At 47.3% G+C, this 16,616-nt stretch overlaps 1 protein-coding gene across 2 annotated transcripts in view; it reads right to left on the minus strand.

The window, feature by feature from the left end:
• Positions 1-16,616, minus strand: part of CLCN2 (chloride voltage-gated channel 2) — a 75,334-nt gene that overhangs the window by 20,075 nt on the left and 38,643 nt on the right. For both annotated transcript variants that reach the window (XM_028731699.2, XM_028731700.2), the window contains exons 3-12: positions 14,155-14,286; positions 13,313-13,441; positions 12,665-12,798; positions 12,353-12,430; positions 10,299-10,377; positions 4,610-4,735; positions 3,302-3,386; positions 2,865-2,966; positions 1,847-1,931; positions 188-343 (exon numbers count right to left, since the gene is read on the minus strand). In XM_028731699.2, coding sequence (XP_028587532.1) covers positions 188-343; positions 1,847-1,931; positions 2,865-2,966; positions 3,302-3,386; positions 4,610-4,735; positions 10,299-10,377; positions 12,353-12,430; positions 12,665-12,798; positions 13,313-13,441; positions 14,155-14,286 — 1,106 coding nt within the window. The remainder of the gene's footprint in view (positions 1-187; positions 344-1,846; positions 1,932-2,864; positions 2,967-3,301; positions 3,387-4,609; positions 4,736-10,298; positions 10,378-12,352; positions 12,431-12,664; positions 12,799-13,312; positions 13,442-14,154; positions 14,287-16,616) is intronic.

Genomic DNA, 16,616 nt, shown 5'->3' on the forward strand with positions numbered 1-16,616 from the left:
ACAATGGGTCAAGCGCACCTTGCGGTTGAGCGGAAGGTTGGCGGTTCGATCCCAGCCAGGGATGGCTGTAGGGGCAGGATTCCTGCATTGCTGGGGGGTTGGACTGGATAGCCCTTGGGGGTCCCTTTCCACTCTACAATCATATGATTCGACCGGAAGAAAGGGGTGACGGGGAAGGGCGACACACCTTCATGAGGATGAAGACCACCAGGGTGACAAAGACGTTGGAGCGTGGGTGCTTCCAGGCCTCGGAGGGGCCCACGTACTCAAACTCTTCAGCCAGGCCCTGCTTGGCCCACGTGCGGTTATCAAACAGGGTCACGAGCGTCTCCTTCTGGGTGAGCTGAGAGGCGAAGAAGGGGAAGAAATCAGGGGGCGAGAAGGGAGCCATGTCTGCCCGCAAGTGTAAGCTCTGGCTGTGTGTTTACAGAACTGAACAGGCTTAACACCGCAGTCTTCCTTAGGGACAGAGGTAATGTTAGAAGTGGGGAATGGTTGTAGCAGTTGTGTGAAACGAAGTGGCACTGGGCAAACGGCGGCATGTACTGTATTTTTCCGTGTACAGTTGCGGACAGGATGCGTTTGGTAGCTCCAGTCGGATCCTGAGGTTTCCGCAACCAGAGGTGCCTGTTTTGCACATGCACGCAGCACGATACGAGTGCTTCTGCACATGCGTGAGCAGCCAAACCCAGAAAAAATACTTCCGGGTTTGTCGCTTTCACAACCCAAAGTTTACGTTACCCGAGGGTAACATAAGCCGAGGTTCTACTGGATCTTTTAAAATTAAAAAATCATGTTCAAAATTAGGTGTCGTCTTATACATCATGGGGCTGTGGGAGTGGTTGCTGCCACGAGTTGGAGATTGTTATTGGTGGCTGTGGCAATGTGATTCGCTGTCACTGCAGCAATTGGGCGGGCTATTTGCTGCTTTATCTGGCGATGGGACAGAGGATAGGTTGTTTTGTCGGTCTGGCGGGTGAGCGCTTTTTGGCATCTCCCCTGAAAAAAAGCTCAATACCTCTGCCCCATCACCAGCTTAACAACTTCAGGAATCTCCCCCCCCCCATTTTCTTAATTTTGAGTCCCCTAAAATAGGGGGCGTGTTATACACGGGGGCATGTTATACACAGAAAAGTATGGTATGTTGCATGGCTTGAAATCTTACCTTATACAGTGGTACCTTGTGATGCGAATGGGATCTGTTCCGGAGCCCCGTTCGCATCCTGAACAGAACGTAAGACACGACGGTGCATCTGCGTGTGCGCGGGTCGCGTTTCGCCACTTCCGCTCATGTCATTTTGAGCGTCTGCGCATGCGCGAGCGGCGAAACCCGGAAGTAACGCGCTCTGTTACTTCCGGGTTGCCACGGAGCGCAAACCGAAAGCGCTCAACCTGAAGCACATTCAACCCGAGGTATGACTGTACTGCCCAGTAGTTCTCCCTGGTTTTATTTATGTTACGTTATGCTTATGGATACGATTTATGCATTTTGCCACCCACATCATTTGATGCGGATGTTTATCCCCCCCCCCCCGCCCCCCCGGTACTTATTAAACTATCTTACAGATAGTTAAGTGGCCTATAAGTGGATCATAGCAATAAATAAACAGGGTACCGTCAACACAGTATTGCAAGTTACTCTTCTTAGGTGAGCCGAGGGAGGGGGAGAGACCGTCATTATTATTTTTTTATGACTATATTTTTATTATTGATGCTACATGAAGTGTTCTTAATGCTGTTCACTACCCTGGGATCTCTTGATAAAGGGTGGTATATACAATTAACAAATACTACTACTGCTACTACTACTACTAATAATAATAAATGTTCAAGAGCTACAAATTACCTGCCCAGCCATGAACTGCCCAAAGCCAGGTGGGAAGGTCAGCGTTGCTATGAGAAGCGTGACGAGAGCGGGGAACAGCAGGCGCCTGGAAGGTCACAGACAGCAGTGGTTAAAAAAAGAGAGTGGCATCACTGCACGTCCCCCCCCCCAACAGAGGCAGCGTGGTGTAGTGGTTAGAGCATTGGACTATGGCCGGGTTCAAATCCCCACTCAGCCACGAAGCTCTCCCTGGGTGTGAACTTGGGCCAGTCACTGCCTCTCAGCCGACTCTACCTCACAGGGTTGTTGTGAGCCTAAAATGAGGAGCAGGAGAACCAAGAACGCCACCGCGAGCTCCTTGGGAGGAAAAGGCGGGATGTAAATGTGACAGGTGATAATAATAAACAAACAGACAAACAAACAAACGGGCACAACTATGCTCCCCAAGGCTGGCAAACCCTCGGAGGCTCAGAAGGTCATTGCCGCTTGCTTGGGGAAGAAGCTGCCCCTTGGTGGATTAGAAGGGTTCGTCTTAAGGGCCAGGGGAGGTCAGTATTCTGCGACTGTTCGGGCACAGAAAGTGGATTCAGGCGCATGCGAGTGGGGGAGAGGCAGGAAAGGGACACCCCCCCCCCCAGCCACAATTTCCCCGTAGCTGGGTGGAAGCGGTATTAGAACAGTGTACTCTCTGCAGCATTTCATACAGGGCTGCATTCACCACTTGAAATAAAATGCGCCCAACACTCACCCACATAGGAACCTCCCTAGTTTATCAGACTACTTCTGAGCCAGGGTCCCCCAGAGGTTTTGGGCTAGAATTCCCATCAGCACCAGCCAGCACGATGGAAATTGTAGTCCAAAACATGCAAATATCAACTCAGAAGTAGGTACGAAAAGGGCCTCGGACCTCCATCTCCAGCCTGACTCCAAATGTTACACAGCTGGATTAAGCCACCCTTGGGCCTCCATTGCCCTCTTCTGGGGCCCCACTCATGCTCAGGACAAGGCACCCATGTGTCCAGCGGCCACTGTGTCTTACTTTTTCATGAGGAACCGGTTAATGGCCTTCTGCTTGCGCATGAACTGGACAATCTTCCGGTTGAAGTACACGAAGAGTGCCCCGCCAAAACCACTGGCGATCCTGAAGAGGAGAGAAGAAGAAGAAGAGTTTCGATTTGATATCCCGCCTTTCACTCCCTTTAAGGAGTCTCAAAGCAGCTAACATTCTCCTTTCCCTTCCTCCCCCACAACAAACACTCTGTGAGGTGAGTGGGGCTGAGAGACTTCAGAGAAGTGTGACTAGCCCAAGATCACCCAGCAGCTGCATGTGGAGGAGCGGAGACTCGAACCCGGTTCACCAGATTATGAGTCTACCACTCTTAACCACTACACTGAAGGCCTCAGTGTGGGGAGGAGGGGTCCTGCCGGGAGGGAGGGAAGTGTGGGGTGGCGCCAGAGAAACCCTACGAAACTCACCCAATGACAGCAAAGGCCGGCAGCTCCTGCAGGTCGAAAGGGAAGTCCAGTCGGAAGCGGGTTTTGAAGAGAGCTGTGATGGTTTCTAAGGGAAAGAGAAGGGTTTGGGGTGACCAATCTCAGGTCTCTAGGACAAGAGGTGGGGGAATGTGGTCCCTAGGCTTCTCTACCTGGCCCTAGGAACCCACAATGTTTTTTTTTCTTTTTTTAAACAGCCCATTATGGATTTTGTTACAAACGGATCTAGAATGGACAGTGTTGGTCTGCCTCATGCATCACAATAAACCATGGTTTGCCTTACATCATGGTTTATTTGCAAACGTGCCTTCGGCCTGCTGCCCAGCTCACACAAACCATACAATGGCTTGTTGTGTCAGATGAACCCAGACCATAGTTTGCTTTCCCCACCCCAAAAAAAACAAACAAACCATGGCCCGTAAGCCAGAAATCAGCCAAGGTTTGCACCTGTCTTATTTCTGGCTCAACACTCAATAGTTTGCATGAAATGAACAAAACGGTGGCCAGGGTTCAGATGACACAGCAAGCTTTAGGTGGGGAGTAGGGGAGCCATGCCCACAATTAAACCATGGTTTATGACAAACCATGGTTTCTCTCTTTTAATCCCCAATTATATTTTATTAAGTTTCAACATTATTAACATATACAGTCAACACAATTCCATCTTTTCCCTTATTTTTTTCCAATGAGTCCCCCCCACCCTTCTGGTGCACCCTATCTTCTATCTATCAGATCATAACCACAATATTATAATCTAATTACTTCTGTTGCTCATAGCTCAAATTCTGTTCCTTAATTTGTGCGACAAAGGCATCCACTCTTCAGTAAAACACTCGTCATTAGATTCTCTTAATTTTGCTGTCAATTTTGCCACTTCTGCATAGTTTGCTAGAACTATGCAAAACAAACTATGGCTTCTCATGATGTGCAAGCCTGGACATTGTTGTATTTGATTGGATTTATCTTCTGACAGTTCTTGTTCTGTATTTTTAGAATGACAGTTTGCTGTCTTGATTTCAGGCAGGCAGGCAGGCAGGCATACATAAAGCACTTATTATTATTTTTTTCTTTTTAATGCAAGTTGAATGAGTTATTCTGATTCCTGATTTTTGGGCTGCATTGATTCAAGAGTTCTGTAGAGGGGTCTTCATGATTGGTCAAGAGAGATGTCCAGTTCTGCATGGACCCCAGCACTCCCTCGTTCCAGCCCCGGCCTCATCACCAAAGTAAACAAATTCGGAAGCAAGCACTGGAGATGTTCCTGTCTGGGAAGGAAGACAGGGGCCATACCTTCATCCTTGTTCCACACAGCGAGAACCCGGAAGATGAAAGCACTGAAGGTAGCAGCAAAGAAGCCACGCCAATAGTTGCGGACGGCGAAGAAGGTTGACGTGACTTCGATGCTGAAGAGGACACCTGGTGGACACAAAGAAGAGGGAAGAGTCTGGGAGCCACCAGAGGGTTCTAAACTCAATGCACATGAGGCCCCTAAACCACTCCCGGGGTTCTCCTCCTAGGACTGAGTTTGCCAAACTCATAGAGTTAGGGAATGCAGTACACATCCAGCACTGAATGGAAAACAGAGGCTGCATCCACCTGGTGCTGGCAGCCTGGCTCAACTACGGATCCAACGGCAGGTCCAGTCCCAGCTCCCTCAAGTTGGGAATTACTGAGCTGGGAATAGACAGCTGTGCTGTGGAAAATCTGGCAGACCTTTCAGACTCCAGAGCAGCTAGTCAGGGCCAAACAACACATTACGCTGCTCATGCTTTTTAAAAAAGTAATCTGCTGTTACTTTGAAGGAAAAGATTGCAGTAGGCACCAATCCTGATAGAGACGCACGTCAGTTTCCTTCCCTGCATTTGTAGTAAACAACACCTTTGGAGGCAAAGAGCAGCTGGGGGGGGGGCACTTTTGGGCAATAAATCGGCATGATCAGAGATCCTGCTGACTGCTTTCCTTTCAAATGAAAGTGTCCAAATTTTGCACTTTTTTCTTTAAAAAAAGTATCATTTAGCAGTTGAGCTTCCTTCCGTTCTTTAAGTGACACCCCATACTTGAAGTATAGCAATGCTGTTCAAAGGTTTAAAGTAAATATTTGTGTGTGTGCCTATCTTTCAAAATAGGTTTGCTCAGTTCCGTGCTTTGCTTCCTCAGATGCCAGTGTGTTCAAGCTACAGGTCTAAATATTATGACAGTTCCAAAGTGCAAGCAACATTCTGAGATTTCTTACCGAGGACACAGTTTCCCCGCCAGTTAAGTGAACACGGGCAAGAAATTGTTTCCTGACAAACATCACATTGCCAAAACCAAAACACACAACACACACAAGTCGCCATGCCACAACTGTCGGCAAATGCCCTTCTGCGAGGATGGATTTCAAAGCTTCATCTCTAATCAGTCACCAGCTGGTAAGATTAATCCCCCATTTCTCCAAAGAATGCCCTTCCCTGTTTGCTAAGGAATCCCAAACCAGAAAACTGGGCTGTGCTTCTAGAGCTTTGGATAGTTAGTCCCTGGCTCAGAAGTCCAATTTGCCTCCTGAAGAAAATTCTTCTGTCCCTCTGTGAGATCCCAATGGTAAATATATATATATATTTATATATGAGGTGGATACAGAGAAGTTTAAGCTTCTTTGCTCAGCCCAGCACCCTGATGGGGATATAAATGACCCCTTTCCAATTCGTACAGATCAGATGAAGAGGGGTGTGGTTAGGGCTGGGCGATACCTGGTTTTAACATCATGATTTATCACCAGCTAAACATCATGATATACTGATATATCACTGTGTCTGGAATAAGGATGGAGCTATGTAGAGGTACTGGCTGGCCTCAGGGTTTTTCCTGCATCATGGCTTTTGCTGGCGCCTGCTTCTGTGATTTGCTGCCTGCTGCAGGAGGCAGGAGAGAGCTGAGCCAGGGGACTTAACAGGGGCTGCAGGAATCGAGAGAAGCAACAGCTGGTTTTCCTCACATGGTGTTTTTTGCATATCACACATAAACAAACACACATCATGATTCGCAATATATCGCCAGGTCGGAAGTTATGAAACCGATATCACGATATGGACTTCAAAACAGTTTTGGGTGATATAGTGATATGTCGCCCAGTAATGGTGTCTCTGTACATGTTGTGCACATGAACATGCATGAGAGTGCAAGCAGGGTGGCCCAAGGACAACTGATATGCAGCAATCAAGAGGGGTGGTCAAGGATGAATCTTGGGCTAAGTAGAGGCAGCCCCCCGTGATCAGCATGGGGCACTATACATAGTACCGCTTCCTGTCCCCTGCCTTCTCTCCCCTCAATAATCTCCATTTTTGAACCCTTGTCCTGCACTAGTGAGACCCCACCCAACCACATTCCCCCTTCCCTTGTCCCGCATCACCACGACTGTTGCTTGGAAGCAGGAGACCACAAAAATGGTGCCAGCCTGAGGGTGGAAGGAGATGTTACAAGAGACAGGAGTTAGCAGCACTCATTCCCTCTTTCCATTGGCTTTCCGGGAACATGCCAATACAACCCAACTCGGGCTGTGTTCTTCCCTGCCTCTACTGCTAGAAGTCAGCAAAATGAAATGAGGGAGGAGAAAGCTGAGGTAGGAGGGACTGAACCCTCATGCATAGCAGGAATTCTTCCATGGCGCTAGAAACCCTCTTTCTGGAAAAAGCGCTTGATTGCAACTATTAATTTCGTTGTGTTAGAATCTGGAATTTGCTTCCGCAAGATGGAGTGGATTGCTTCAAAACAGAATTAGGGGGGGGGACTCATGCTCTTGGCAATAATAATAATAATAATAATAATAATAATAATAATAATAATAATAATTTATTATTTATACCCAGCCTATCTGGCTGAGTTTCCCCAGCCACTCTGGGCAGGTCCCAATCAGGTGTTAAAAACAATACAGCATTAAATATTAAAAACTTCCCTGAACAGGGCTGCCTTCAGATGTCTTTTAAAGATAGGATAGCTGCTTATTTCCTTGACATCTAATGGGAGGGTGTTCCACAGGGCGGGCACCACTACCGAGAAGGCCCTCTGTCTGGTTCCCTGTAACTTGGCTTCTCGCAGTGAGGGAACCGCCAGAAGGCCCTCGGCGCTGGATCTCAGTGTCTGGGCTGAACGATGGGGGTGGAGACGCTCCTTCAGGTATACAGGACCTGAATATATAATATTGGAGATGGCATTTCCTCTGAATATTGGTTCCTTGGGAATGCAAGCAAGGAGAGGCCTCTTGCTCTCAGGTCCTCCTTGCTAGAGACATCCAGCTAGCTGCTGTGAAAGAGGATGCTGGACAAGATGGCCCACTGGCCTGATTCAGGCTCTTCATGCAATGAGTGGCTGTGTGCCTTTGCAGATTTAACTGCTGCCGTGCAATGCCCTGCCTGGAAGCCTCTCTCTTTATTTGCTCTCACCAGCAAATCCAATCCCTTCCTTCCTGCAACTGCTGCAGATTGAATTCCTCTTAAAGAGAGAAGCAGGCTGGATGGAGGGCCACTTAGTCACTTAGAAGCTCCCTGCGGTGGGGCATTCCCCCCCATCCGCTGGTTTCGCTTGGCTTTTGAACTCGTACCTCTGCACACGCCGACAGGAAACTCCCATTCATGTATGCAGCTGTTATATGGGCAAATGAGAAAGGGCCTCCCTCCCTCCCTCCCCTTATTTCTTTTGGGAAAGCTAGCAGAAAGGGGAAGACACACACAGATACACAGACCAAGCCTTTGCTCACAACAGAAACCAACACGGAAAGGGAGACAGACACCAGTCACCAACCTAGAAGAGCAAAAGCAGCGGCGAAGAGGACGCACAGGAAGGACTGCCTGGGAGGAGCCCGCAGCAAAAGGGGGGAAGGAGGAAACCAAGTTACGCCTGCAGTTGGAGAGAGGGTTCGCCCCGACCCCAAACCCCACCCCAGGCTCACATCAGCTGCACAGTGCACTGAGTTATTGCACTTATTATTATCCAAGGTACTATACAACAGCTCTCCCTCGCCTCCCTCTTTATATCCTCAGAACAACCCTGTGAGGTGGGCGGGGCCTAGAGAGATGGGGACTGGCCCAGGGTCAACCAGTGAGACTCATGGCTGACCGCAGGTTTGAGCGCCGGTCTCCTGGGTCCAAGTCCAACTCTCTAAGCTCTGGCTCAGCGTATAGCCTGAAAACCCAAAATACTCAGGGATCAAATGATGGAGAACCCTTTGCTCAGCCCAGCTAAGGAGGATACAAATTGCTCCTTTCCAGTCCTCATGGTTCAGGGGGCTTATTTTGAGGCTCAAAAATTTATTATTATAAATAATAATTTATTACTTATACCCTGCCCATCTGGCTGGGTTTCCCCAGCCACTCTGGGTGTTGCTTAGGCCCCAGACTCCATTTTTGGCATAACCGAAGAAGAGACTGCACTTAAGTGCGTGCAGAGTGCTATTTCTCTCAGTCCTTAAGCACAGCCAGCTCCCACATAACTAGGACTAGGGTGAAATAACTTTCAGGCTTCATTTCTGCACTGAGCAGAAGCAAAGACACATTTTGGGAGAGGGGCGTGACCCTGTGGACATTGTCCACCAGGGTTCACCTCCCCAACCAGAGGGGGTCCAGCTGAGAGAGCTGTCCCTACTCTTCTCACTCTCCAGACGCTGTAAAGCAGACCCTTCCCAAACAGCTCCTACTCTTTGCTCCCTCTGTAGAGATATGGGAAGCAGGAGAGGTTGGTGGAGGGTGTCAGCTGTGGGCCACTCCTTCCTCAGAAAACTCCTCCCACTTATCCATTTGCAACTGGCCACAGCACTTAGGCAGCTGGAACTGAATGCTCTGGGCAGGAGCTCTCACAGGCTGGTGTTCATTGCGCCTGGTAGGGTGGGATACAAGGAGACAAACATTAGGTGGCGCCAGAGCCAATGACAGGCAGAGGAGCCAACTCAACACTTTCCTGCTCCCTGCTGTTCTATGAGGGTGACACTGAGACTGAGAAGGAAGCTGGCAACCAGGCAATTAATCAGCATTTCACTCTAAAATTCTCCTACCTATTTTTGTATGCGATTTAACCTAACACACACACATTTTTGCATTAAAAAAATCCCCCATATAATGAATTTGTGCACATTATTTTCACTAGTGTGTGCATTTTTATGCACACGTTTCCCTAGCATGTGTGTGCATAAAAATGCATATATCAGTAATAAGATTTGGAAACTGTTTTCTCTAGGTCACTCCACACATCTCTCAGGGCCATTCGACGTGGATACACTTTCATTCAGGTTTTGGGTGTGCGTGTGTTTTTGTAGCCAGCCCCAAATCACAACATAAATCACAAAAAGCAAATAAGGCAATCCTAGAGTGCAAGTTAAAATATCACTTTCAGCCTTGCAAATTCTCAAAATTTGAAATTGTGAAGTTCACCAGATCATTTTGATTGCTGGTGGGAAGGGGAATCCCCTTGTCAGGCCACACTGTTTTAAGTTTAACTCCCCCCCCCCCCCCCGCCAAAGCCCATACATAACTTTCTCACTCCTAGCTTGTATAAAGCTATCCTCCAGGCAACAAACTTGTCTATACTGGCCAGCAACCATCTGATTTTGAAATAGCCTGATTGACCTTCTTAAAAAAGTCTGGAACAAGCAGAGGAATGTATTCCAGGTGACTTTTGATCTGTCACAAGGTGGGTTGCGATTCAGAACATAATGCACAATGTAATTCAGTCTGGCTTGATCTGCTTATGCATAAAGTCAGTCACTTCTTGGCCCATTAAAGAATTTACCCACCAGACTTTAGGTGGGGTTGGCTTGAAATCTGAGCAGATGCATGTTTAAGGTGGGGGGGGGGGGGTGTTAATAAATTACTAGGCGATCCTCAAGGTCCCTTCCACTTCTACAACTCTATGATTCTAAAACCAAACCATTTGTGGTTGGATTTAATTTTAATATACCAAACTAGGGACCTGGAACTCTTTGTATACTCAGAGTCCATTTTGGTATCCTTACCTCCAATCGGAGCAGCAAAGCAACAGCCAACACCCACAGCGCAGGCAGCTGCCAGCATCTCAATATTGCGGGATTCATTCTGCAAAAGAAGCCCAAAGGGCACAGAATCCATGAGGAGCTGCACAAAGAGAAGCGGGTCTGAAGGGATGGGCAACTTCCCCTTGTCCACTTCAGAGGAGGGGCTCTTTAAGAATCAGGTTAACTTGAAGCAATGGGCACCCATTCTGAATCGGCGCCGTGGCGCCCCTGAAAAACTAGCCCCACAAAATTGATGTGTTTCATCATAGAAAAGCCATTGTTAGCATTTGTTAAAGCTTGGAAATCTCTCGTGGACTTTTTGCGCAAAAAAGAAATGATACCTGGACTTGAGGATTGAAGACAACATTTGTTTATAGAAAGTGGCTTTGTTGGGAGTTATGTTAGATTGGATGAAGAAAATATTGTTTTATATAGCAGACAGATGACAAATTGGAAGTTCTTTCTTTTATTTTTCTGTCTTTCTCTTTTAACCAAATTCCTAATCTTTTTAAAAATTTCTTTCTTCTTCTTTCTCTGTTTCTTTCTCCCCACTCTCCTCCCTTTTGTGGTTTTTTTACTGTATCTAGATAAAAGTTTTGGTTTGGTTAAGAAAAGAGAAAAGATATAAAGTTTTGTATTTTTCTTGATAAACCTTAATAAATTTAAAATAAAATGAAATGAAAAACTTGCCCCGCCATCTGAAAGCTCTTGCTTGATACGTCTCCTGTGCTTCTTGACTCTTGCAGCAAGAACCTCTGCCCAGAAGTTCTCCAAACTGGTTCTCTCACCCCCTCAGCACCTTGCAACCCTAATACTAATAATACTAAAATACTAATACTAATACGAATGTTATTATTTATACCCTGCCCATCTGGCTGGGTTTCCCCCAACCACTCTGGGTGGCATCCAGCAAATATAAAAACATACTAAAACATCAAATGTTAAAATCTTCCAGGTACAGAAGATTTTGAAAGTTTTTTGAAAGTCTGTAGTTCTTTACCTCCTTGACATCTGATGGGAGAGCGTTGTCGGGTTACGGGAAATCGGATCCCTCCCCCGGTGACAGTGATTAAGAAGATTAAACAAAAGGAGCGTTCTTACCAGAGTGGCTGGGGAAACCCGGCCAGATGGGCGGGGTATAAATAATAAATTATTATTATTATTATTATTATTATTATTATATACAGTGGTGCCTCGCAAGACAAAATTAATTTGTTCTGCAAGTTTTTTCGTCTTGCGAATTTTTCGTCTTGCGAAGCACAGTGTCGGGAAAGTTTTGGAAAAGCTTCAAAAATCACCAAAGTCTTCAAAAACCTCAAAAAAGGCTACCACACCGCGTGCTATGAGTTGCTCCTCGAAGTCAAGTCGCAACTGTATTAACGGTTTTAAGAAAAAGGAAACAAACTTGCAAGACGTTTTCGTCTTGCGAAGCAAGCCCATAGGGAAATTCGTCTTGCGAAGCAACTCAAAAAACCAAAAACCCTTTCGTCTTGCGAGTTTTTCGTCTTGCGAGGCATTCGTCTTGTGAGGTACCACTGTACCAGAGTTTCTTTCATAATCACAGCAAGAGAAAAAGGAATGCCTATCTCTTTAAAAAAAATGGCGTTGCTCCCAGTAAAAGTTTACCCCCTCCGTCCCCATTAATCTACGTCACTCCTACATCGGGGGTAATCTGAACTTGATGTTGCTGCGCTTTCTGCTCTATCACTCAGAGCCTGTCTAGTCCTAGGCGAAGGTGGGTCAGGAATGCTGTCCAAAGACAGTGAATCTGCCAGCTGTCTCTCTCCTGGTGTTTGCGCTTCTAGCCCCAGGACTTCCCAGCTTTTCCCCGTTGGACTATATCCCTCTGCAAACCACTGTTCTAAACCAATACTGTCCTCCTGCCCTTGGGAAGCGGCTCCCACCATTCCTTTCTCAGTCCAGTCCCTGACAGGCATTCCACAGGGAGGGCGCCACCACCGAGAAGGCCCTCTGCGGTCAGAGGGCCTTTCACGAGATCCTCACACCTCAGCACTTTGCAACCCCATGCGTCTCACCTCATAGATGCCACCGAAGAGTGAGAGGAACTTGCTGAGGAGGGCGGCACACATGCTGGCGATGTGGACAAAGGGTCCCTGCGTGGGGAAGGGAAAGAGGAGTCAGCAAGGTGGCCGTACCTGCCCCATGGCATACAGATCCTTTGAGAATCAAGCAGCAGCAGCAGGCTCAAGGAGGGAGACATCTCCCATTGCCCCAAACCCCCCAGAACTCTTTCTCCAAGAAGTCCTCAATCCGGTCAGTCTTGCCCCCATCCTGTGTGCCCCACCTGGCTGTGTCTCAACAGCACCATTGGACTCCACCCTCCTCACCTCTTTGCCCAAGGGCATCCCACTGCCCAGGGCGCACGTCAGGCCAATCACTTTGGCCACAAAGGTCTTGAGGGTAAGGTACTCTTTCAGCACCACGCCCCGCAGAATTGTCTTCATTTCGGGGATGCCAGAGCCTGGGGAGAAAGAGAGAGACAAAGGGATGGAGGGAGAGAAAGGGACAAGAAGAGGGAGCTGTATACAGAGAAATAAATGGAAAGCTGTGGTCCTCCGGGTGTCGATGAGCTACAGTATCCATCATCCCTGGCCACTGGCCATGTTGGCTCAGAATGATGGGAGTTAGAAGCCCATAAACACCCGAAGAACCACAGGCTTCCCACCCCCTGCTCTTGCAACTGCAAAGTAAGTGACCTCTGCTCTGCTCTGTCTCTCTGGTTAGAGACAGGGCACGCTGTGTGCAAGTAAATCAGATTCAGCCAGTCCACACGGAAATGAAAGTCTAATACGGAAATTTCCAAGGTCTGGAACACTGAAGCTTTTTGCAGAGATAATGTTGGTGCCCCTCCAGACCTGAGCACAAAATGAATTGGGTGTGGGGCGAGGGACACTCTGGCAGAAAAGGTTGCTTTCATAAGCCCCTTGGAAATGATACCTTTTGTCCCAACAGGAATCCGCTATCCCTGGACTCACCTACAGCTTGCGGAGCCAAGATCTGAGTGAAGCCGGCTGAAAAGGTGATGAGGACCACAGGGTAAGTGACCCAGGCCATGTACTGCAGGAAGATGTTGGCATCCAAACCCCCATACATCCACTTCTGGGCTGCACAGAGACAGAAAAGGGGAGGGTACTTTTGTAAAGTGTGCAAGGGGGACGTTCTTGCCTGGTAAGTCCGGGGTGAGAATCCTTTCCCTCTCCTGAAGGCAGCTGTAGCATCAAAAGGGCCCCCCTTTTCAGGAGGCCAAAGGAAAAAGCAGGTGAGATTGTTGCAGGTGATGCTCACTCTCCGCTCCAGCTGCATCAACTAAGGACCAAGCCTAATATCTTGGCTTCCTAGTGGTGCAGCAATAAAACTGCTAGCATATTTGCAAAGCTAAGCTGGGGCCAGTAGGTTTTCAAATTGGATGGGGGACTGCATGTTGAGATCAGAAGGTTGAATTAAATGACCCTTGGGGTCCTTTTAAAAGAGAAAGGATGAGGGTAAATATTCAGGGGATAATAAAGATGCTCCACTGAAGTCAGTAGAAAAGGGGTATGCAGGCAAAACTTCTATATCTTTATGCCCTTGTTTCCCAATCTCTCTCTGCCCAGGACATTTGTTCCTCCAGTTCTACCGTTTGCTATCTGGTCCCCTAGTCTCCTCCTTCCTTAAAATGACTCCAACTTTCCTCCCTTTCATGCCAAGGGCCTTGGACTCCATGGTGAACAGCCGATTCACAGCCCTGTGGGCTGGGGCAACCAGCCGGCCCATCCAGTTGACAGAGGGGAGCACCAGCCTTCCTCTCGATGTCACTGTGTGTCAGCACTTTCCTTACCTTGCAGGCAGGTGGCGATGGCAAAATCCATGGCCCAGCTCACCAGGGCCATAAGCAACCCCAAGAGGATCAGGAAGATCCAGTCCTCGCCCACCTTGGAGATGAGGAACTTTTGGCACCGCACAGTGCAGACTGCAGGAAGAGAAAGAGAGAGAGGATGTATTAGGGATGGAAATCAAGGGCCATGAATGTACAGTCATACCTCGGGTTGAATATGCTTCATGTTGAGCGTGTTCGAGTTGCGCTCCGCGGCAACCCGGAAGTAACGGAGCATGTTACTTCCGGGTTTTGCCGCTCGCGCATACGCTCAAAATGACGTCACGCGCATGCGCAGAAGCGGCAAAAAGCGGCGTGCGCAGACGTGCCATCGCTAGTTACGTTTGCTTCTGGATGCGAACGGGGCTCCAGAACGGATCCTGTTCGCATCCCGAGGTACCACTGTATAAATAAATAAACAAATGAAATGCTTTCTGTATATATTGGGGCTACCAACATGGCGTCAGCTGGTGCAGGGGGGGGGCCTTGCGCACCCTCTCCCAAGCACTCCCCCCTTGGTCATGAGGCACAGAGAGCACCTTTCCCCACCTTGATTCTTGTGGTAAGGTTCAAGCTTACTGGGAAATGATATATAATGAATTGAAAAAGATGTTCAAAATACAGTGGTGCCTCGCAAGACGAAATTAATCCGTTCCGCGAGTCTCTTCGTCTAGCGGTTTTTTCGTCTTGCGAAGCAACCCTATTAGCGGCTTAGCGGATTAGCACTATTAGCGGTTTAGCGGTTTAGCGGCTATTAAAGGCTTAGCGGCTAAAAGGCTATTAGCGGCTTAGAAAAAGGGGGGGGGAGCGGAAAAAAATCACAAGACTCGCAAGACATTTTCGTCTTGCGAAGCAAGCCCATAGGGAAATTGGTCTAGCGGGTTTTCCGTCTTGCGAGGCATTCGTCTTGCGGGGCACCACTGTAACTTTTATTTTAAAAAACCCAGAAGCTTTTCTTTTGGGAATCATAGGGACGGAACTACCTAACTTGTATAGAAATTTATTCATGTATGCTACTACAGCAGCAAGAATGCTACTTGCTCAAAAATGGAAAGAAGCAGAAGCCCCAGCAAAGGGAAAAACTTGTGGAATATGCAGAAATGGCAAAACTTACCAGAAGAATAAGATATCAAGATAACAAACTCTTTATAAAAGAACGGAAATGGTTTATTGAATATTTACAGATAAATCATAAACAGATTAAAACATTAGCAGGATTATTGTAATAACCTGCAGTTTTATAAGAGTATATGTTTACAGAAGGTAATTAAATGAGTAAACTAAATTAATTTGGATATGCAGAAGATATGAAAAAAACGAATTTAACGAACTGTAGAAAGAGGGGGAAGGAAGTCAAATTTTGAAATGTTAGATGGATCGTAAAATTAATGAAATGTATAAATTTGAAAAGTATAAATAAAAAACTTTTTTAAAAACAAGATTCTCAGTAAAACCAATCCACTGTACACGTTAAGTGGCTTTCAAACATTAATCACAGTACACGTGCTCAGCTACTGATCTTTGCCACATGTACAATTCGTGAACACACAGTGACGGAGACGTGCCAAGCCTCTGCAAACACGACGGTGTATACCACAAATAAGCACGGTGTTCGCGCGTAATCCTTAGATTGCAGCTTGCTGGGGTGTTGTGCAAACTCAGCAACCCAAAGTTGGCTCCCTTTCCTTTCCTTTCCTTACTCTTTTAAAATCTCTGGTTACTTTTCAAGCTGGCAGGAGGGGGGGGAGGGAAGGAAAACATTTATATTTTTAGACGTTTCCGTGAAACTAAATTGTTTTGATTCGAGTAACGACACACATTCAAGATCTGAAAAGGGACCTCTTGTCTCAGCAGAGCCAACAGCCCGTACGGGGGGGTGGGGGGGTGGAATCCATGAATGAGTTTGAATAAGGAGTTGCATTTTAAGAACCGCAAATAAAAGCTTTGGGTCAGCCTGAACAATGATTGGCAAACTTGCCTCGGCCAACTGGAACACAAGACTCTGCCGCCAATTTGGAACTCTACGCGAAAGCTTGTTACATAACCACACAAACATGCACCCGTGTGTCCCCTAATGCTCACATAAAGAGCTTCATCAATACATTACTTTTGGAGTCAGCCACAGTGCTTGCTTTCTCTAGAAGCAATCACAATTAGCATCAGTGCGGACCGGTAGCTCCCTCCAGTGGAGGCTTGAGAGCTGTCCTAAATGCAGTTCCTTGCCCACCCCCCGCCAATATTCTCTTTTTTTGCTTTGCTAAAAGAAACAGCTTGTTCCTCCACACCCAAAACCCATAACATTGGGAAGAACAAGACATCTGTCCCCATTTGTACAAACAAACAGCAAAAAACAGCTTCCTTGTAAAAAAATCAACAACAGACAACTTAGCAAAGGCATTAGAGCCAAAAACTGATAATAAAACACA

Source organism: Podarcis muralis, chromosome 6 (assembly GCF_964188315.1).
Source record: "Podarcis muralis chromosome 6, rPodMur119.hap1.1, whole genome shotgun sequence".
NCBI classification, from domain to species: Eukaryota; Metazoa; Chordata; class Lepidosauria; order Squamata; family Lacertidae; genus Podarcis; species Podarcis muralis.